General features: G+C 47.1%; 1 protein-coding gene across 1 annotated transcript; it reads left to right on the forward strand.

The window, feature by feature from the left end:
• The first annotated feature begins 911 nt into the window (after positions 1–911).
• Positions 912–19477, forward strand: RNF2 (ring finger protein 2). Its single transcript, XM_041479525.1, has 7 exons — positions 912–1132; positions 12203–12291; positions 12939–13099; positions 14324–14539; positions 15340–15612; positions 16478–16649; positions 17045–19477. Exons 2-7 carry the CDS (start codon positions 12205–12207, stop codon positions 17144–17146), a joined length of 1011 nt encoding a protein of 336 aa, XP_041335459.1. The 5' UTR covers positions 912–1132; positions 12203–12204; the 3' UTR covers positions 17147–19477.
• The last annotated feature ends 1597 nt before the right edge of the window (positions 19478–21074 follow it).

Here is a 21074-nt window from a genome sequence, read left to right on the forward strand (position 1 = left end):
GGAACACCGCAAGCCTTACTTCAGCCTCTGTGCCTCGCCTGAGGGTGTGGGCATGGCGCCGGGCCCGGTGCCCCCCTGCCCTGCCTGCCGGGGCTCAGCTGCTTCCCACGGCCTCCGGGCACGTCCCTGTGGCAGCGGTGTCCGAGCCCCCGGAGCTCAGGGAGCAGAGCTCAGCCGAGGCCGTGCATTCCTGCCCGGGGCAGTGCGGTGCGGAGCCGCTCCTGCCCGCAGAGCGGGGAATGAGCCGGCACTCACCCAATTCCTGCGGCCCGCAGGCTCACCCGGCTCCCCGGGGACAGCGGGGGCTGCTCGGGCCGGCCCGAGGCCGTGCATTCCGCCTCAGGGCAGTGCGGTGCGGAGCCGCTCCTGCCCGCAGTGCGGGGAATGAGGCGGCACTCACCCGATTCCTGCGGCCCGCAGGCTCACCCGGCTCCCCGGGGACAGCGGGGGCTGCTCGGGCCGGCCCCGCTCCGGGCACCGCCACCCGCCCGCTCTCCGGCCCCGAGCTCCGGGGCTGGCTGCGGGAACCGCAGAGTTACCGGGGCTGGAAAACACCTCTGGCATCGTCGAGGGCAACCTGTCAATCAGGCCATGGCACAAGTGCCACAGCCAGCCTTCCCTTAAACACCTCCAGGGACAGTAACTCCACCGCCCCCCTGGGCATCAGCCCTCTCCAAAGTCTAATCCCCATTTCCGGGAAGGAATTCCTCCAGATGTGCGACCTGAGCCTCTCCTAGCGCAGCTCAGCCGCCCCCGGCCGGGGAGGGCGGTCAGTGGAGAGGGGCAGTGGTGCGGAGGGACCCCCGCAGGACGCGGTGCTGCATCCCGGGAACGGAAAGGGAAGGGAAAAGGATATGGAGCACTGGCGGCGGGGCCGGAGGTGTGGGCAGGGCGGGGGAAGCAGCGAGCAGCCCCGGCGGCCGCCGCGCCCCGGCCGTGAAGGAGGCGGAGGAGGGCGCGGGGCGGCCCGGGCGCGGCAGCCCCGTCCGCGCTCCCCCTGCCCAGCCCCGGCCATGAATATGTAACTCCCCTCTATTTCCCGAGCTCCATTGCGGAGCCGCCGCTCGCCATATTGTGCTGCGGGGGCTGCGGCGGCACCGCCGGCCACGGACCGAGGCGGCAGCGGCGGGCGGTGAGCGCTCTTGCGGGGGCTGTCTGTCCCTGCGGGACCGGGGCGGGTGCGGAGCCGCGGGTGCCCGTGCGCGGTGTCCGAGCGGGGCTGACCCCGGGCGGGGAGGCGGCGGGGCGGCTGCCGGGCTATTCCGGCGGGGCGGGGGTCGGGGTGTCCGGGAGGAGCCGTGGCCAGCGGCCCCATGGCAGCCTGGAGCCCCCGATGCCACCAGCCCGGCCGTGCTGCGGGGCCGCGGGGCACCGAGCCGCCCCCAGGGCCGGCGTGGGGCTGCCGAGCCCGGAGCAGCCGGGGTATCCATCTGTACACACATACCTATATGCACGCAGCTGTCTCGCTATACATGCACATAGTGATGCATATGTAGGTGCATGTGTGCAGCCTGGGAGCTGCAGCAGAGGCAGAACGCGCGGCTCCATCGCAGCCGCAGTAGCGCAGCAGCAGCCGGCGAGCGCGGCACCGCCGCTGCCGTTCCCGGCAAGGGACAGCTCACGGGCACGGACACGGACACGGCCCCGAGCCGCTCCCGCTGCCTCTGCGCATCGCCCCGCTAAGCAGTGCGATCCTGGGTGTGATTTATAGCTCGGCCTTCCCGGTCTTTTGTCTGTCCCGGAGCCCGTGGCGAGCGGTGCTGGCGGGGCGTGATGCTCGCGAACTGGGGCTGGGAGCCACCCGGCTGCTCCCGGGAAAATGTCGTTTCCCACAGGGCAGCAGGTGCAGAAGGACGCTGTGCCGGGAGCTGAGGATGTCTCCTCCCTCTACATCGCTCCCGCTGCTTCCCGTACGAATTTAGCGCTTGCTTCTTGCCAAGTTTTACATTCTGCAGGAGCTCTTCTGGATAGCTTGCCTTGCTTGCACCAACCCTATGGCACATGCACTCAGCAATATTCTTCTCGGGATTTTTGTGGGCTGGTTGTTTTTCAGACTCTCTTCTGTGGAAAATAATTGGATCAAGTGTCTAATTCCACAGAAATTCAGAGGACAGCTAGTGGAGAAAGATGATTTCCAATATGATAATTCATAATCCAGCCCTGTTTGGAAGTGGTTGTAGCTCTGTGTGATAACCGTGCACTGCACATGGGCTTTTAAGGATTAAAGGGAATTGCTTGCGTTTGAAAAACTGTGACTGGTGTGCAGGTGAAATTATTATTGCTTGGGGAGAATTCTTTCGTCAAGTGTCATTCATTCAGTGACAAAGACTCAATTTGTCATAGGAGTTCCCTGCAGAGGTGCTCTGATTTGTATTCATCTGTGTTTCCATTAAAAACTTGTGTAATGAGATAATTTGACTTTCTTATACATCATGTCAAGCTCAGAGCTGACATTCAGCTGTCAGCGAAGACAGAGGTGCTGGCTGTGACAGCAGCGGATACGGATAAGCAGTATATTTTGAATTAAAAATATTTGTTGGAAGGATAGTTGTCTAGAGATGGGAGGAATTGTCACTGGACAGCACGAGCTGCAGTGTCAGGTACGAGTTTGTGGCTGGGTGTGACTCTGTGACAGTGCCTTTCAGCAATGACAGACAAATCGAGAGCATCTTTAAACCTCACTGCCCCCATGAATTTTACTGTGTCTAATAACTGCACACTCACAGTGTTTAATAATATTGTTGTCTGCATTCAAGTTTATGATAATAGAGGGACACAGACATTGTATTGGAGCTATTTTTTCACTTCTTTGGTGGCTAAAATTGTTGGCCTTTGGCTTCAAATCTTTGAAGCACCAGCCTTACTGCAGCTGCCAAGAAAAGCACTTTCTGTCACGTCTTAGAGGTGAAATAATATGCAGGTGCCAGCAAAATAAATTGCATGGGATTCCCTTGGTCAGTGATGCTTTGTGTTTTAGGAGTGATGAGTGGTAATGGGTTGAGTGTAAAGACTTGGTTGGGCATCTTGGGTGATTGGAGCAGAATTCTGGCATTTTCAGTGCTCTGCTGTCATTGAATAGAAATACAAGCTACAGGAAAGCCATTAGTCTTATATGTGAAATAGATATTGGGATAAGTGAATTTCTTAATCTTTTAACTCTTTCCCTTACTTACAAAAAAAAAAAAATGTAATGGGGGAGGGAAAGGAGCTTTAAAAATGAGACTCCAGTCTGCGACTGCTCTGTTGTATTTTTCTTAGGAGGACTGGATCTCCTCTTACTGAAGCAGCAGCTCTAGGAACATGCATGAAAGAAGCATTGGAGTAAAGGAATTTCTTCCAGTTTTTTTTTCCTTAAATACCTTTTACCTATTTTTTTTCTGAATAGGTCAGCAGTTTAATAATGATGCAGACAGAGAGTAAAGAGATTGGTGAAGAGATGCTGTTGAGCCTCAGCTTGCTTCTGCTTGGTTTTCTGTTGATTTGAATAACTGGCTGTCAGAGCTAAAATTCTTAATTTTCGAAGGAATGAGCAGCATTTGATATTGTGGAGCAGTTCAGACTTGTTACAGTGGAGAAATATTTTAGGAATTACCCCTGTCTGCTTTCCCCCCACTTGTGGATCCTGGAGCTCTCTTGCAGACAGCAGGGAGTTAGCAGTAGTGTTCTGCTAACTAATTAAAACCTAATCATTCTTTACTCTTCACCTCTTGGGGATAGCATTGCACTGTTTTGTGTAAGTATTGGGTTAAATTGTGTTAAGTGTTGCTCGTGTAGTACTGTTCACAAAATGGACAGTCTTACTTCTGAGGGAGTCCTTGAAACACAAATTGTTCTTTGCTGTTGCCCAGCTTTCGGTGAGAGCTGCCTGCTTGCCAAATTCACTGTTTTGCTTTTATATATTTATTGTAGCTATATTAAGTCAATCAGACATAAAATTGCTTGAGTCTTTTTGTCTCTCAAGTGTTGTGGGGGAGTTTATTTTCTGTTTATTAATAACCAAGCTGTCTTTTTGTTCTCATGAAGAAAATTCTATCACTGTTGGTTGTAGCTTCACTGCCAAGTGGGAGAGCAATCCTTATGGCTCTCTAACAGAGCTCTTGGAAGGAACCTGGAATCCTGCACATACCTCTGGCAGAACCAGTCACAGCATTTGTGAAGACGCAAAAGATTCTGAATTGTCGTGCATGGATGTTCATAGAATTTTTGTTAAAATGTACAGAAAATTTGAAGGCCACAACATAGGTACTGAAATGATTAAACTTCACCTTACTGATTGAAGTGCTTAGGTCTTGCTTTTGGCAGCTGTTACTCCAAGGACACAACAAGAGAGTGGATAGCCTCAAAAAAATGTGCCAGCAGAGCAGAGCAAGGAAAAATTAAAAACTAAACCTCATTAAAAATATCCTAAGGCAACACGTATCATGAATTGTTTGTACAATTTAGTTGCTGTGATGGATTCAACTTTCTGGAGTTTGAAGCTTTACTTTTGTTTGCTCCCAAAAGTTTTCAGTCCTTTATCCCTCCTGTTCTGATCTGATACAGCACTGAAATGAATTTTAGAAAGAAACTTCGGCTTTTCTCTTTCCCAGCTGGTGATTAATTCTGAAGTCTAAGGTTAATTTAAGAGATAAAGAATTTTTGAAACTCACCTGGCTAGTCACAAACATACTATACTGTACCATGCTTCATAATATGAAAAACTTGGTGTAAAATTTAACAAGCAGCAGATAAAATCACAATTCTACTCCCCCCAGAGCTCTGCTTAATGTTATTTCTTCACAGGGCTAAATTATAACTTGGTATTGGCTGTTTTCCTTTTTATATGAATTCTTGGCAAAGTTCTTTGGCACATTTGAGGTCAAGTGTTTGCCTGATCTGTTGACCCACATCAGCAGTGAAAAGTTGCTGTTCCTGTAACAGTTTTGGGTTTTGTTTCTACTCCTGGCAGAGGCATTAATGTTGTAACACATTTTCATACTGCTTTGGATGAGATATAGGTGATGTGAAAGGCTAAGTTCCAGGATGTGAGCTCTAATGATTAAAATAATCTTACTGCCTGATGCATTAGAACAGTGGGCAATGTTTGCTTTTGTGTGTGTGTGAAACCTGAAAAGTTTTCAAATTAATCCCTTAAGATGAAAAAAAAAGTCTAAGCTTTGTACTTTAGGAATAGCCTGGGTTTGACATGTGATGAGTTTGAGCAGGTGAATTCTGGACACCTTAGAGGCAACTGATGATATAGATAGTTCTCTGGAAATGTCATGGTATTTTTATGTATTCCAGTTTTTCTAGCTGAGGAGATGTCCTGGAGGGTAGGGTACAGAACAGGGAATGAGGAGCTGACAATGAGGACTGAAGGTTATTGACAGGAATGGAGAGATCTGGGAGGCGGTGTGAAAAGGCCAGATGCATACAGAGTACAGACCTTGTTAGAATAAACTGAAATTTGAGCCTCAGCTCCACAGGAGGGATGTACCTGGGCTCAGGGTGCTTCAATGCTGCTATACTTTCCTGCTGTAAATATACAGAGAAGCACCAATCTAAAATCAGTCACATCTTTGTGTCGTGTCCAGAAGTACATGGTTGTTCCCAACACTCATAAAACAGCCTGGAGTTTGATCAACAGTTTAATTTGGTACATTATTTTCCTCTGTTGCCCTTGACATCTAAACCAGGAGGATTATCTCCCTTTGGACACTTCTGTCAGCATGGGATTCATGGAGCCCTTCCAGAGGTGTCCAGATGCACAGCAGATGGTTTGTGTGAGGTCACACTCCAGTGTCTCCAGGCCAGGAGCAGCAGCTTGACAGCCAGATTGGAAATGCTGCCCAGCTCCATGCATTGATCCATCTCAAGGCCAGGGAACTGTGAGTGGCTGTTAGCTGGAAGATTCCATACCTCAAAGGCAAAACACTTTCTTAGGGGACTAAATACAGCCAAGAAGCTGTAAAAGACCATGTCCTTCCAAGCCCATGGGTTTCAGAAATGCCGGTGTTATTTTTTCCCTCAGTCAGCTGTCATCTGTCCAGCAGCCTTCCAGAGATTCCATAACACAGCATTAGGTGTTGTTACTTGCTTTTCAAGGAAGGATTTTTTTTTTTTAATGATGAAGAGAAATGCTGTTAAATTTATGGGAAAATGGGAATTTGGGACTCGTTATCAAGGAAATGAAAACCTCTGCTGTGGTGTGACTGAGAGGGACAGTCATGCTGGGAGAAGGTCTTTGGTGTTACCAACTGTGGGGGCTGTTAAACTGCACCGATGCCTCGGATTTCTCTGCATTCCTTAGTTTTATTGGCTGCTTTGGGACATTTTTGAGTCTGTGGTCTTGAATTAATGATACATCTTTCCCTCCTGGCTGGGAGTGCTCTAGGGCTGCACTGAGGTTCTGTCTCTTTGCTAAGTGCTCTTTATAGAGTGACAAACCTTGGATTTCTCCTATTTTAAATGTAGCACTTGGCACAGTCTTGAGTGTGGGGAACATTTGTCACTCATGTATTTACAGATAGTTTTATTGCATTAGTAACTTCTCCATTGTCCATTCACCCACTATCTGACATTCAGTGAGAGTTTACCTATCCAAATGTAAAATTTGTGTCTTAGTATTAATTTTCTGGTTTTATTATAGCTAAATTGTTTTCTCGGCCATAGTGGGGTCATATTGATATAATTGATCAAAACATTTGAATGTTAATCTCTTCATTTCCTTCTGTGAAAACGTGCAGTCTGTTCCCAATACTAGTCATAGTGTGAGAGACAGTAAAACTTAAAACTCTAAACCTGTTAAATTTCCAAGTAACTGCACTATGAATACCTGTTTTTAAAGGAATTAATCCTTAGGAAGGAAAACCAGAAATGGTTGAAGGTGCTGTTGAATTTGGCACACTGAATAGAGGTCTAACTGTCTTACTGTTTTAAGTCTAAATATTTACCTTTTACAACTTGGAACAGAAATCAGTTATTTCTAAGATTTTAATACTCTCTAAAAATGTGTGTAATTTTTTTTTAAAGAGCCTGATGCAATATTTTTCCTCCTAAGTGTTTTTTTTTTTTTTTCATGAAAGTATCACAGAAAGTTGAATGGAGATGGTGTGGTTATGGTCACACCTGAGCTGGGTTTGTGGGTTCTCTTTCCAGCTGCTTGGTATCATTCCAGCCTTTCTCTGATCTCAAGGTGTGCTGACACAACCACACTGCAGATGCTCTTTAGCCTTTGCCTGGGCTAAAACGGGCCCTGCAAAGCATTTTGGAGCATAATCCGGGTTGTGAGGGATCCCTGATGGCATCCCCTGCTCCCTGTATAAAGCAGGACCACCATCAAGCTTAGTGCTGGGCTAGAGCTCAGAGGAATGTTACATATTCAGAACTGACACATTTTCAGCAATAGGACTAAGGAGCTGTTACTCATTGGTGGATCTGAGGGTGGAAACCTGTGAAAGGTAAGCTGGGAAGGGCAGGAGCAGAGAAATGGTGGTGCTGAGCTCCTCCTTCGGCTGCCCACAGATCTCACTGGTCTGCTCTAAGCTGTCAGCTGGGTTTTATTTTTACTGGACGGCTTCAGGAGTGGGATGTCCAAATGCCCACCCTACTTCAGTCATGACTATGTTGGAGTAAATAATTAAGTATATTTCAGTGTAAGAGGTTGTGAAGAGGATGTGGTGTGTAACAAGTGTGGATATTAGTGTGCTGGAGTTTTTTGTGCAAGCACTTTTGGAAGAAGGACACCCCAGCATAACTTCCCCAGCCAGTGAGCAGGCAGGAGATCCAAGGGCCTTCCAAACAGGGTGTTCCTTACTGTTATTTTGTCCTGTAACTGTCTGTTTTCCAGCATTTCAGGAACAATACTTACTTTCTTAAATTTTTAAACCCAACTGGTTTTCTTCAGATTTGTTGAGGTGTAAGACGTTGGTTTATCAGTCAGCTCTGGCTTTGATAGTGACAGATGTGTGTATGCTGTAATTACGGAGTTTGTGCTTAGGGTTTTTGCTGTGCCTGAAGACTGAGTCAGTCTGAAGGGTTGCAGGGGTCCATACAATATTGATTAAGGTGGTTTTCTTAATGATTGACAAGAATGGCTCTCTGGCCACAGCATTAATCCAAACAACTACTACTTGGTGATGGCTCTGAGAGAGAGGTTTGGTCTGCCAGAGGACAGGGTTAGATGGGATAGTGGGAAGAAATTTCTGCCTGTGAGGGTGGGGAGGCCCTGGCACAGGGTGCCCAGAGAAGCTGTGGCTGCCCCTGGATCCCTGGGAATGTCCAAGGCCAGGTTGGACGGGGCTTGGAGCAACCCGGGGCTAATGGAAGGTGTCCCTGCCCATGGCAGGGGGTTGAAACTGGATGATCATTAAGGTCCCTTCCAATCCAAATTGTGATTCTGTAAATGTGGTTTCACCCCAATTAGCCTGTTGTTGTGTGACTGGTTGCTTTTCTCTTATATCCAGAGGGAACAGACAAGTCATAAAGGTAAAAGGATGATAAAAAGTCTATGGCTGTGGTGTGTTAGAAGTTTTTTCAAGGAAGGCTCATGGGGGTGTCTGACTTCACCTTGTTCCTGGTGCTCGCATGTGTGACTGTGAAGAAGCGATCCCACCTTCTTTATAAAGTGGGAAAGATGTGAAATGTTGAACAGGTGAAAAGTGGGTATTGTTGATGTGAAATCTGTCACATAGTGCGAACTGGGAAAAGGAGTGTGAGAAACCTGTCATGTAAGACTTTTTTGAAAAACAATGCCAAAAGGGATGCAGAGGAAGAGTGAACTGTGTCAGTGATGTTAGGAATGTGAAATTTCACTGGACTAAATTTCCAAACTGAAGAACAAATGTGAGGTTTGATACTTTTTCTCTATCTTTTGTCTATTTGCCAGTAGTAGTTAATAAAAAGACTATTGTACCTTCAGTGTAGAAACTTTACACTTCATATTTTTCCCTAGGAACACAGTGTCAAGAACAGGAAGATAATCTTCCTTCAGCTCATGAAAAACTTCCTACTTCTGTAGCTCTAGAAACAACCAGCCAGTGTGACCTGAGCCATGCATGATTTCCTGCTTTAAATCTAGTAGCAGTGGACTGTCCTAAAAGGAAACTGAAGAGTCAGCAAAATGTAGAGGTGTTTCCCACCTCAATTCCCTAAGGAATTGGAGAATGTCATTCATTGATGCAACACCTGAAGCGATGGTTCACTGGTTTTGGTTTTGTGACTGCTGGTTGGTACTTGGTGGCTGTTACATGGTCAGTGAAATTCTGGGTCAGAATGCCTCTCCTGACTGTGGGATGGATGTTTGATCCTGGTGCCAGCTGTGGGTGTTGCTGGGTTAGATTTCAGCAGTGTGAGGAAACACAATCCAATCTGAGAGCCACCAGTGCCAGAGGGAAGAGAAGTCAGGCCTCGTTCACATGCATTTTTCAGGAATGATACCGATATGGCAATTGTAGGGGATCAGGGAAAAAGCTGAGCAGGCTGACTTACTGATCATCAAGAAGAGTAAAAACTCCATGGAGCATAATTTGTTTTAGTTGTCGATCCAGCATGCTTGAATTGACCACGTTTCTGCTGCTCCTCAGGTTTCCCTTGCCAGAGGCAGAGGAAGTGTTTGGTAGTGACAGGATGGACTGTGTGGATCTCTGCAGCTTTCAGCTGGCTTTAAGGCCACTGGTTTTCTTCTTAAAATTTGAAAGTACTCTCACTGCAGCCCTTAGGGCGAGAGTGAGGCACTTGGCATCTCAGATGAGAAGGATTTTGAGTAAAGTTGCTCAGTTACTCATCAAGACAGCTGTACAGAGTCCTGTGCAGTGTAGCTCCCGGCTTGTAGGTGTGGCTGCAGGATAAATTCCTGACTCACTGAGCCTGGAAAACACCTCTAAGATCATGAAGTCCAAGCTGTGCCAGGTTCCCACTGTGTCACCACCACCAGAGCTCTGAGTGTCACATCGTAGCCTTCTTCGGACACCTCCAGGAATGGGGACTCCAAATCCTCCTGGGCAGCCCCTTCAATACCAGACCACCCTTCCCAGGAAGAAATGTTGGTGTTGATGTGGTTGTTGTGCAATGGATGGGTTTGGTGATGGCCTGGCCCCCAGAGCTGCTGTTCTGTGTTGTTCTCTGTTCTTGGACAGTCCATGAGTTCAGGTGAACCTGTACACACAGGGGATGCTGGGATGAGCTCTTGTTTAGGACAGGCTGGATCCTCTGGGGCTCTGCTGTCTTGGTCTGTGTGCTCCAGCAGGTTTTGGCAAGGGTTGTGATTAGCAGCTTCATGAATTTCTTTCAGCTGCTGAAATGATGGTTAATTGAATGTGTCAGTTTTAAAAGCACACAAGAGTGGTATCCAGTGCAGACACAGAATGATGTTTGGCCTCTGTTAGAACAACATTAAAAAATCCTTATCCTGGAGCACTTAGCTTCCTGTACACCTGGAATCGCCTTAAATATTAGTGGAAATTAGAACACAGAGAAACAGTGTTTCCCTTCTTTGCTGAGATGAGTCACTTAATACCATCATTAAATTCATACCACTGAATAAGTGAAATAAAACACTGGCAGGACAGCCCAGTGCTTCAGTCTGCAGCTGGGGATGTGGTGGCTTCTCACTCTGCTGGGCTGGTGAGGTCTTAACTGGACATGGGACTTCTCTGATCCCCACAGAGGAACATGTCTCTTGTGACAAACTGTGGTTATAGGACACAATATTTACACAATATTGGAGTTGGAGATGGATCTTGAGAGGAATTGGAGTGACAGAAAAAGGGGGAGGAGCTTCAGACTGACTGAGGGTATGTTTGCATTGAGTTTTGGAAGTTGTTCCCTGTGAGGGTGGGCAGGCCCTGGCACAGGGTGCCCAGAGAAGCTGTGGCTGCCCCTGCATCCCTGCAAGTGTCCAAGGCCAGGCTGGATGGGGATTGGAGCAGCCTGGGACAGTGGAAGGTGTCCTTGCCATGGCAGGGGGTTGGAACCTGGATAGTCTTAAAGCTTCCTTCAGACCCAAAATATTCCAGGATTCTGTGATTCTACTTAATAGACATAATAGTGGATGTGGCTATTTTATGTCAGGCTTTTTTTCCCTCCTTCCTCAAAAAGAAGGAAAATACCAAGTGAGAAAACTCTGATTTTTGTGCCTGGATGGAAGTAGATCTAATACTCTGCACAGCTTATCTTGCTTTTCCCTTCACAATTAATTAAAGCTTATATAGTGACCTTGTTCTCCAGAGAGTTTGGGCCTTTTCATAAAGAACTTAATGAGTTGGAAAATAGATAATAATGTATGTGATAGATGCCAATAGAAAATGCATTTGGCTGCTGAATTGAAGGGTCTGGAAACCCAGATTTAAAAAAGGAATAAAAAAAAGCACTTTAATTTCTTCCACCTAGAAAAAAGGTCTGCAATTGCAGTCTTGCCACTTACCTAGTTACAATTATTTTTTTTAAACATACCACTATCTGCGATAAGTTTACCTGCTCAAGGCAGGCATTTTTTGGAGTCATGAGAAGCAATGCCTCTTCTCTCCCAGTATAAAAGTATTTTCTGTTCAGAAACATAATTTTCTTCTGTCAGTTTACAGACTTCTTTGCATCTGCAGTGACTCTGTGTGGTAATTTTGCCTCATCTCATACAATAATACTAAAATTTTGATGAAATAGCAGTGTAGTTTCTCTGGGTTTTGAAAATTATTATTTAAGTTATGCAGTGACTGGGTTTCTCTTGATCTTTCAGTATCCTTCAAACTTCTGATGGGAAAGGCCATGGGATGTGTTTTGAAGAAGAAGGAAAAGCCCTTGTGGTGTGCTCCAGTGAGCATATTTAACTGGTGTGCTGTGTCCTGCCTCATTTTGCCCTTCCCCTCGGTGTAGGAATCAGACCCTGCTTGACCCATATGCATGTTTGGAAGTGGATGTTTCAGGAATATTTTCTGCATCAGGTGGCATTTGTGGCCCATGTTCTCTGGCCTTTAGTTCTGTGTCACTTTTGTTTAGCAGCTGAATTGATTTTTGCCAAGTGTTCACGGCTGAGCAGCTCCCCCAGTTCTCCTGGAGTGGTACAAGCAGGGGATTATCCTTGTGTGACACAGCAGAGCCTGGTACGTGGGGGGACGGGTGTTCCCTGGAGCCTCTGCTGGGCTGGACACGTGCTGCTGTGGCTTGGGAGGGGAGAGGATCCTGAGCCAGACTCACCTGAGTGCTCAGCCCGTGTCCCTTCTTCCCCCAGCCATGTCTCAGGCCGTGCAGACCAACGGGACGCAGCCTCTGAGCAAGACCTGGGAGCTCAGTCTGTACGAGCTGCAGAGAACACCCCAGGTAATCACAGAGCTGTGGGACTGCTGGGCTTGGGAGGGACCTCTGGAGGTCACCCAGCCCAACCCCCTGCCCAGGCAGGGTCATCCAGAGCAGGTGACACAGGGGCACATCCAGGGGGCTTTGGGATGTCTCCAGAGAGGGAGACTTCACTCCCTGGGCAGCTGCTCCAGGGCTCTGCACCTTCCAAGGAAAGAAGCTCTTCCTTGTGTTGAGGTGGAGCTTGTTGTGTTTCAGTTTATGGCCATTGCTCCTCATCCTTTACATCCTTACAAACATCAGAGCTTTACCCAATGGCAGCTCTGAGCAGAGTCTGGCACTGTTCTCTGACACCCCTGGAAGATACTTATGTATATTGATGAGATTGCCCTCAGTCCTCTCTCCTCCAGACTGACCAGGCCCAACTCCCACAGTCTCTCCTCATCAGAGAGATGCTCCAGACCCCTCATCAGCTTCATGGCCTCCCCTGGACCCTCTCCAGCAGCTCTTTATGTTTATTGTGTGTTGCAGGGCTGGCAGCACTGGGGTTTTGTGTGCTTGATGTGTTTGTGTGTCGTGTCTCTTTGCTGTGTTCCCTCGGGTAAAACACGCTGTCTCCATGAGGATGGGACTCAATCCCAGGAAAGAACCTTTCCCTTCTTTGCTGCCAGGAAGCCATCACAGATGGCCTGGAGATCGTGGTGTCCCCCCGGAGCCTGCACAGCGAGCTCATGTGTCCCATCTGTCTGGACATGCTCAAGAACACCATGACCACGAAGGAGTGTCTGCATCGCTTCTGCGCCGACTGCATCATCACTGCCCTCAGGAGCGGGTACGTCAGCCCTGCCAGGGGACACTGCCAGGGCACAGGGGAGGGACACTGCCAGGGCATTGTGGGGGGGACACTGCCAGGGAGGGGTCACTGCCAGGATGCGCTGGGGACAACGCTGCCAAGGCATGGGGAGAGGACACTGCCAGGGCATGGGAATGGGACACTGCCAAGGCACGGGGAGGGGACACTGCCAAGAATGGGACACTGCCGGGAAGAGGGATGGGATACTGCCAGAGGACAAGAAGGGGATGCTGCCAGGAGGAGGAATGAATGCTGTGGAGGAAAGAAGGCTTGGACAGTCCATTGCACTTGAGGTGAAGTGTCCTTTGCAGGGGTTGATGTGTGACAGTCACTGTGCACTGAGAGTTTCTGCATCTGCAGCACACCTTTCAAATCCAGTTTTTCTATGTTCAGCCATCTCTGGAAGATCAAATTGCTTCCTCATGAAAAGTAATTTCATAATTCTGTTTCTTGCAAGGAATTGAAGTCCTTTTTTGTATTATTTTCATCCCTTAGATCCAGTAACAGTAAAACAAAAATACACATTACTGACAAAAATGGGGTTCATTTCCCTTATTCTTCCTTTTCCTAACAATACATTTCAAATTATGGGGCCTTCAGCCATTTCAAATTATGTGTCCTGTGAATGTTGGAAATCATGGAATCATAGAATCCCAGAATGGTTTATCTTGGAAGGCACCTTAAAGCCCATCCAGTCCCAGCCCTGCCATGGGCAGGGACACCTTTCACTCTCCCAGGTTGCTCCAAGCCCTGTCCAACCTGACCTTGGACACTGCCAGGGATCCAGGCGCAGCCACAGCTTCTCTGGGCATCCTGTGCCAGGGCCTTCCCACCCTCACAGGGAAGAATTTCCTCCTAAGACTATGCCTCAGTATAATGTCCATTAGCCATCCATTTTTTCTAGGTAAAAATCCATCCAGAAAATGAAGAGAAGAAGGGAACATGGGACTTTTGAGCTCTTCAGTCTAAATAGTTTGCTCAAACATACTTTAAAATAAAAGAGCAGCAGGGAGAGATACGTTTGGGATCTTGGTTTAAATATCTGCAACTACCTGATGTGTCAAGAGACAGAAGCCCCTTTCCAGATTTACTATAAATACTGAGTCTTAGCGAGCACCTTGACCAAAAATGGAAGCAACAGGGCAAACTTTTGTTACTGCTGGAGAGTTAAGTGTTGTTTGCTTTCTTCTTGCCCGTGTCCAGGAACAAAGAATGTCCCACATGTCGCAAAAAGCTCGTTTCCAAAAGATCCCTGCGGCCAGACCCCAATTTCGACGCTCTCATCAGTAAGATTTACCCTAGCCGGGATGAGTACGAGGCTCATCAGGAGAGGGTGCTGGCCAGGATCAGCAAGCACAACAACCAGCAAGCCCTGAGTCACAGCATCGAGGAGGGATTAAAGATTCAGGCTATGAACAGGTACATAATCACCTTGTTTGCCTTTAGGCTAAAAATACAATGCCTGTCCTCCTGCCCTGTGGAGCTTGAGAATCTGCTCCTCTCCTCTGATATCTGCCAAAACAATTTTTAACCTTTGGCAAAAGGATTTTTAACCTTTTGTCTACTACCAGAAATCTCTGTATCACTCCCTGTGACTTCTGTGGCAGCCTGACAGAAACTTCAGCTTAGCTTTACCCAATCATGTCTTAGATAAGAAACCATAACACCATGGATTAAGAAACACCATGAATCCTGTACCAAAATGCTATCCTTACATGCCAGTGAATGCACAGAATACCAGGACTTGGGGCTTAGTTGTGACCTAATTCACAGGCTGGAATATGTTCACACCATGGTGATGTGCATTTAAACCTAAGAGAGCCAGCTGGGAGAGAGGCCCCAAACTTTGCATGATAAAGCATGGTGTGATTTGATAATTCTAACCACATGTGGATGTGATAATTCTAATAATGTGTAATAATTCTAATCCATGCTTGGATGAAAATAATGGTCTGCAATTGCCTGAAAAACAACTGTGTGAAGTTAAAATAGCCTTAAAACATAGCTAAAAGGTGTTTGAGTGACATGAAAAAATGAATAGCTCTGTCTATGAGTATCTTTCTGTACTAGAGAATTAATATTAGTAATTTTTTTAACTTCAAATCTCTCTGAAGCATTCAGTGCTTGCATGTGCACATGCCTCACTTGGGGAGGAGGTGTGCTGTGACCTGGCTGGATTCTGGATGGGTCAGGGTGTATCTCTGCCTGTTTGTGGCCAGGTTGCAGCGGGGCAAGAAGCAGCAGATTGAGAATGGCAGCGGGGCCGAGGACAACGGCGACAGCTCCCACTGCAGCAACGCCTCCACGCACAGCAACCAGGAAGCTGGGCCCAGCAACAAGAGGACCAAAACCTCAGATGACTCTGGGCTGGAGCTGGACAACAACAACACCACTGTGGCCATAGATCCTGTGATGGATGGGGCCAGTGAGATCGAGCTGGTGTTCAGGCCTCACCCCACCCTCATGGAGAACGATGACAGTGCACAGACAAGGTCAGTGGCCCTTTGCCATCTCCAGGTATTCTGCTGCTATTTCCTGGTGATTCGGTTTTCCATCACTTCTTGGGGCTTCTGAACATCAATTTACTTCAGTCATACCACATCCTGTTTAAGTGTATCACAGGATGAAGTGGCAAGGACCTTAAAACCCATCCAGTGCCACCCCTTGCCATGGCAGGGACACCTTCCACTAGCCCAGCTTGCTCCAAGCCTCGTCCAGCCTGGCCTTGGACACTTGCAGAGATCCAAGGGCAGCCACAGCTTCTCTGGATAACCTGTGCCAAGGCCAGATGCAAATAAGCACTCTTCCCTTCTTTCTGTTCCAAGTCAGGTAGATGGTACTGCTCAACTATTATAAAAAAATACAGTCATTAGCTGTTTTAAGCCTTTGATCATGAATAAAGATGTTTTTAAGGATTTCTAGCATTGCAGTTCAGTAGTGGGATAATGGTGTTATATCAGCCTCTTTGTACTTTAAGATTCTTTGGGAATAAACAAACCTTGTGTAAGTGTCAGCAGTTTCCAGAGCAGCTTTGTCTTAGCAAGATTTGCAGGCTGGCAGCTTTTCCTGACTTTTTTTGTTCATAATCTAGACCAAGCACAGATTGCAGTTTGGCTCACAGCACTGAGTAGTTTTATGGTGTTTCCTCAGGTCTTTTCTTGGCTTTCTCCACTGATGAGACATCTCTCTGTGGTGTGTGTAAATCTGTGTGAAGCTTCAGCTGGAAGCTGTCTCTAAAGCTTTTTTACAGCTGACCTTTAATATTTGGGGCGTTGCAGATGGCTTTTCCCACAGCTGCTGCTCAGTGATTACTGACGATCTGTGGGAATTCTTGCTCTTCCTTGGCTGCTGTCACAGGTACATCAAGACCTCGGGCAATGCCACGGTCGATCACCTGTCCAAGTACCTGGCGGTGAGGCTGGCCTTGGAGGAGCTGCGGAGCAAAGGCGAGTCCAACCAGATGAACCTGGACACGGCCAGTGAGAAGCAGTACACCATCTACATCGCCACCGCCGCCGGCCAGTTCACCGTAAGCACCGCGCTGCCCGCTCGCCCACAGCCCGGCATGCACCCCTGCTCAAAGCCCACTCAGCTGGGCTCACGGGAAAATTTGTGCCACCAGCTTATTTAGCAGCACAGCAGTTGCTTTTTGGGAAAACTTGGTAGAAAAGGAGGCATAAAAATTAATTGGGGAAAATGCAGCGATGGCAGCAGCCATGACCTGACTTACGCCATTCTTCTCCAATTAAAATTGAAGAGGGGAAAAATATTACTTGAGAATCTTTGTGTTTTTTAGCTTGTAACTTGTGCCACATTATTGGTGACTCCTTCAAGCCAACACATTTAAGCATTGAATTAAGTAGCCTGTTTAACTGCATGGCACCAGATTACCTCATTTGTTTTCACTTTGCTCTTCTCTTCTAGGTGCTAAATGGGTCCTTTTCCCTGGAACTGGTCAGTGAGAAGTACTGGAAAGTGAACAAACCCATGGAACTGTACTATGCTCCCACCAAGGAGCACAAATAAGTGCTGGGAAACTAGCATGGAACTAACTCTTTTTATAGCTATGACTTCTTTAATATTAAAATAAGGCACCACCAGTATGTTCATGGACAACACACGTGGTGCCTTCAGGCACTCTCACTATACTCAGTAATATGACTAGACAGTATTCTGGGCTGTATTTAATTTAGTCTTTGGGTTGGGTTTTTTGGTTTTTCCCTAGGAGACTAAATGACCTCCAGTGCATTCCAGTGTTTGAGATGCTTTCTTGTTCCTAATGCATGATATCTGATCCAGTGTTCCGGTTTGGAATGGCTTCGTTTTGTCCAGGTAAATCTGGATTTCTGCTCCATCAGACACAGTTATAGTAGCCTCTGTGAAGTGTGGAGTGTTGGGTGGCCAAGGAAATCTGTTCAATAGTAGCATATGCCAAGGAATGTGTTAAATGTTGGAATTTGGTGACTGTTATCCATCTGAAGAATTGATTGGTAGAGAATGGATTTGGGCTAGTCTTACAGCTAGAGGTAATCTGATCCCCTAGGAAAGGTTCATTAAGATATTTTCTTGTGAACAAAAAGTGAATTTTGCATCTTGTGAGAGGTATTGCTGCCCATGGCAGGGGCTTGGACTGAGATGGTGTTTAAGGTTCCTTCCAAGTCCAACCATCCTGGGATTCTGGGATTCCAAAGAGAGCTCCAGTGTGAAAACTGACACTTTAAAACCTTGCTGTTTATTGGGCTTAACTGAATACTTCAGTGCAAAGTGGTTCATCAGATTGATTTTGGTTTTGTTTTTGATGGCTATTTCAGTCAAAAAAACACCCTAACACCCCAAACCCCTAACTCTTCCCCATGCAGGACTTGATTCCTGCCTGGCCCCTCCTGCAATGCTGCCCTGTCCTCACAGCTGAACTGAAGAAATCTGGATGTTTCACAGCCCTGCTCTGTTCCCTAGAGTAGGATCTGTTTTGAATGTGCTGTGAAGAACTGTCCAGAAAACTTTTTTGTTAAAGCAAATCCCCTAAATTCCAGCACACAGCCATCAAAATGCTTTGATTTGGGGGATTGTGCCACCCCAGCACGGACCTTTTCCCAGTGTCAGTGTGAGTAGGGAAGACTTCAGTTGTAAGCTGCTCCAAGATTCTACTTTTGTTACTTTGCCATAGCTTTAACAAACATGGCTTAGCACTTTGGAAGACAACTTCAGTACTTGACAAAGTTTACCATTTAGTGTCTTACATTTAGGCTCAAGTTTCTCAGCGTGGCAGTGGGCTGTGCTGTAAGGCCCAGCAACTGCTGGTCATTTGCATGTACAGCCCTGGTTCTGGACCTTGCTGTGGCTCTGAGGGGCAGCTTGACCTGTCCTATGTCCTGTCTGAAGGCAAGCTGTCACCATGAGGTTCCCTTTCCTCTAAGACTTGCTGATGAACCCTCCCGTTTGCCCCTGAGGCTCAAAGCAAAAAGAGTTGGTGGTAGGTGGGAAGCACCAGGCTTTACTCCACATGCTGTGGTTTACACTCCTCCTGTGTCCTGGACTCCCACCGGCTTTGGCATGTGATACATGTATTCTGCTCGGGGATTCTCCTGGGAAGGACTTGCCCTTCCCTGGCTCTGGGCTTTCCTAGCACTTGTAAATAGCATCCCTTCTGGCTGCTGTTCAGATCAGCTTTATCCCGCTGTGGAAACTGCACAGGCTTCTTTGAGTAACTTAATTATTTCCTCTGACTGGAGAGCCTTGGGCTTTTGTGACATGAAATGGAAGAGTTCAGGCCCCAGAGCACAGAGGGGCAGCTATTAGGGACCTGTTTTTGCTGACTTTGTGAAGCGTTGCTGTATAGACTGTAGTGCATGTCCACGGAATATAACGGGGGGGTGGGGGAGTGGCTGTGCTAAATGCTTTAAAGTAACTGGGGAAAACTTCTAGATTAGTGCCAGCATCCCTCCTGGGGGGAGCTGAGGGGAGAGACAGACCCTTAAGCAAGAGAAGTTGTGAAGCTGAGCAGTCTGTCTAGGAGCTGTCACTTTGTCTCCAGTTCTTTTGAAAAGCGTGAGAGAATGTGAAGCTTTTATTTTCATGTTGTAGTGAATTTCCTGAATATTTATGTTCTTTAAATATTATATATATAATGTAGTTGTTTGATTAAACCATTGATTGCACTGTGACTCTTTAGTGCTATAAGCTATTTTATTTTCAAAATGCCATTATTCTTCCCCCTTTTAAAGCCATGTTCTTTTGTAAGTACATAATGTGTGTTACGTACGGGTAAGCCTAATATCCAACTAAACTATCTCCTATCCAACTAAAGTCCCACTGAAATGCTCAAATTGACAATAAAAGCAAAAATGTTATCAACAAGCTGTTGGGAATTGCAGTGCTGCTTCCTCTTGTGGTTGGTAAAGGACCCCCTTTGGGCAGTGTTTGTGCTGCCACCCTGGCTCTGTGCAGGTGCAGCTCAGCTCCACCAGTGGTGGCTGTTCAGTCCCCTGAGAGCAGCTCAGCTCCTGAGCCCTGAGTGAGAAACAGGGGCACACAGAAGGTACCAGCTCTTCCACTGACCTGTCCCAGATACTGCTGTTCCAACCAGATCCTGCAGCCTGAGGAAGGGAAGGATTTTCACAGCACTCAGGTTAAGCCCAGCAACTCTGGGTGCATTTAGCTATTAGGCAGCTTCAGTCAATAGCAGCAGAGAGCAACTGTAATGAACCCCTTCAGCTGAGGTGCATTATTTAGAGAGATCAAATTTTGTTCCTTTCCTTGTTTTCTCTCTACATTCACCACAACTTTTAAGAAGAGGATGCACCTTGAGTTAAGAGGCAGTGCTTGAGTATGCCCAGTGTAGAGTTTCTTGAGATGCACTGAAAATGAACAGTGTCTGACTGAAGAAATCCTGCTGCTCTCTGGACCACCACTGGTTACCCAAATTGCCTCTGAACAGCTTCAACTCCCAGAAAGCTTCCTCGCCATGTGGATCCATGCAAGGAGGAATAAGATGTGCCAAGCTCCAGACTCAAACCTACAGTAATGTTCTGCCAGGCGATTATGGCAGGACTGACCCTACCTGGTCAACAGCAGAGACACCTGCTGAATAGGAAAAGAATTCCCAGAGGCCTGAGTTACAAACACCCTTCAGCTGGTCCCTGACAGATTACAACAGCTTCTGCCTGTCTGGCAGAGGAAAAGAGCAGACTGTACAGACAAGTCTGAGTTTCACTTTTACTGCCCTTCCACACCTGGGAATAGTTGCATTGGCTTGGAGAAGGTATTCAATACCTTTGGCTCCTTAAAAGGAGCTGCAAGAGTAAGCAAAAGTATTTCCCACAAGGGGCTTCAGTTAAACTTTCTTTTTAACCTACTTTACTGTAATCAGAACAATCCTTTGCCCAGGTAACTGACTTTAGGACTGCTTTTATCTTACTAACACTGAAGTGTGTTACCTGCAAGCAATGTCTGCCAGCAGTCTATCCGCTTAAAAACCCAAAAATGCCACTAGGGAACATGAAATTGTCTCCTTCCACTTAGCTTTCCAATGTGCTCCCAGGTGATTTTTGGAAAAGAACTGTAAGCACAACATTTTTGAAGGAAATGTTGCTGTATCACTGATTCAAGAACCCTTCAGTGGGTTCTTCCTTTTTGAAATTAGAGAAGAGAGTAATTCTCCACCAAAGCAATCTGGAATTGAAGAGAGTGGAAGAGGCAGCAGCAACTTCTGGCCTGACAGGAGCATAGGATGCTTTGCATCATCAGGAGTGCATTAGTCCTGTTACTTTTATTATAAAGTTTCAGAGATGGGTAAGGATAATAACCCCTCATATTCTGGTCTTCGATAAACCTAACACTGGGGGCCAGGCTGAACACCAAACTTGAGAGCAACCACTGCTGACAGCTATTCAAGTGGAATACACAGAGATACCAGAACTAAGTGTGGGGGAAAGAAAGGACAAAGGCAAGCTGG

Source organism: Pyrgilauda ruficollis, unplaced genomic scaffold (assembly GCF_017590135.1).
Source record: "Pyrgilauda ruficollis isolate IOZ18807 unplaced genomic scaffold, ASM1759013v1 scaffold49, whole genome shotgun sequence".
NCBI classification, from domain to species: Eukaryota; Metazoa; Chordata; class Aves; order Passeriformes; family Passeridae; genus Pyrgilauda; species Pyrgilauda ruficollis.

Excerpts from the sequence above, each read along its gene's own strand:
- RNF2 (XM_041479525.1), top strand. The coding sequence starts at position 12,205 with ATGTCTCAGGCCGTGCAGACCAACGGGACGCAGCCTCTGAGCAAGACC. Across the intron at positions 13,100-14,323 it reads ATCACTGCCCTCAGGAGCGG|GAACAAAGAATGTCCCACAT; the intron begins GTACGTCAGCCC and ends GCCCGTGTCCAG. Across the intron at positions 14,540-15,339 it reads AAGATTCAGGCTATGAACAG|GTTGCAGCGGGGCAAGAAGC; the intron begins GTACATAATCAC and ends GTTTGTGGCCAG.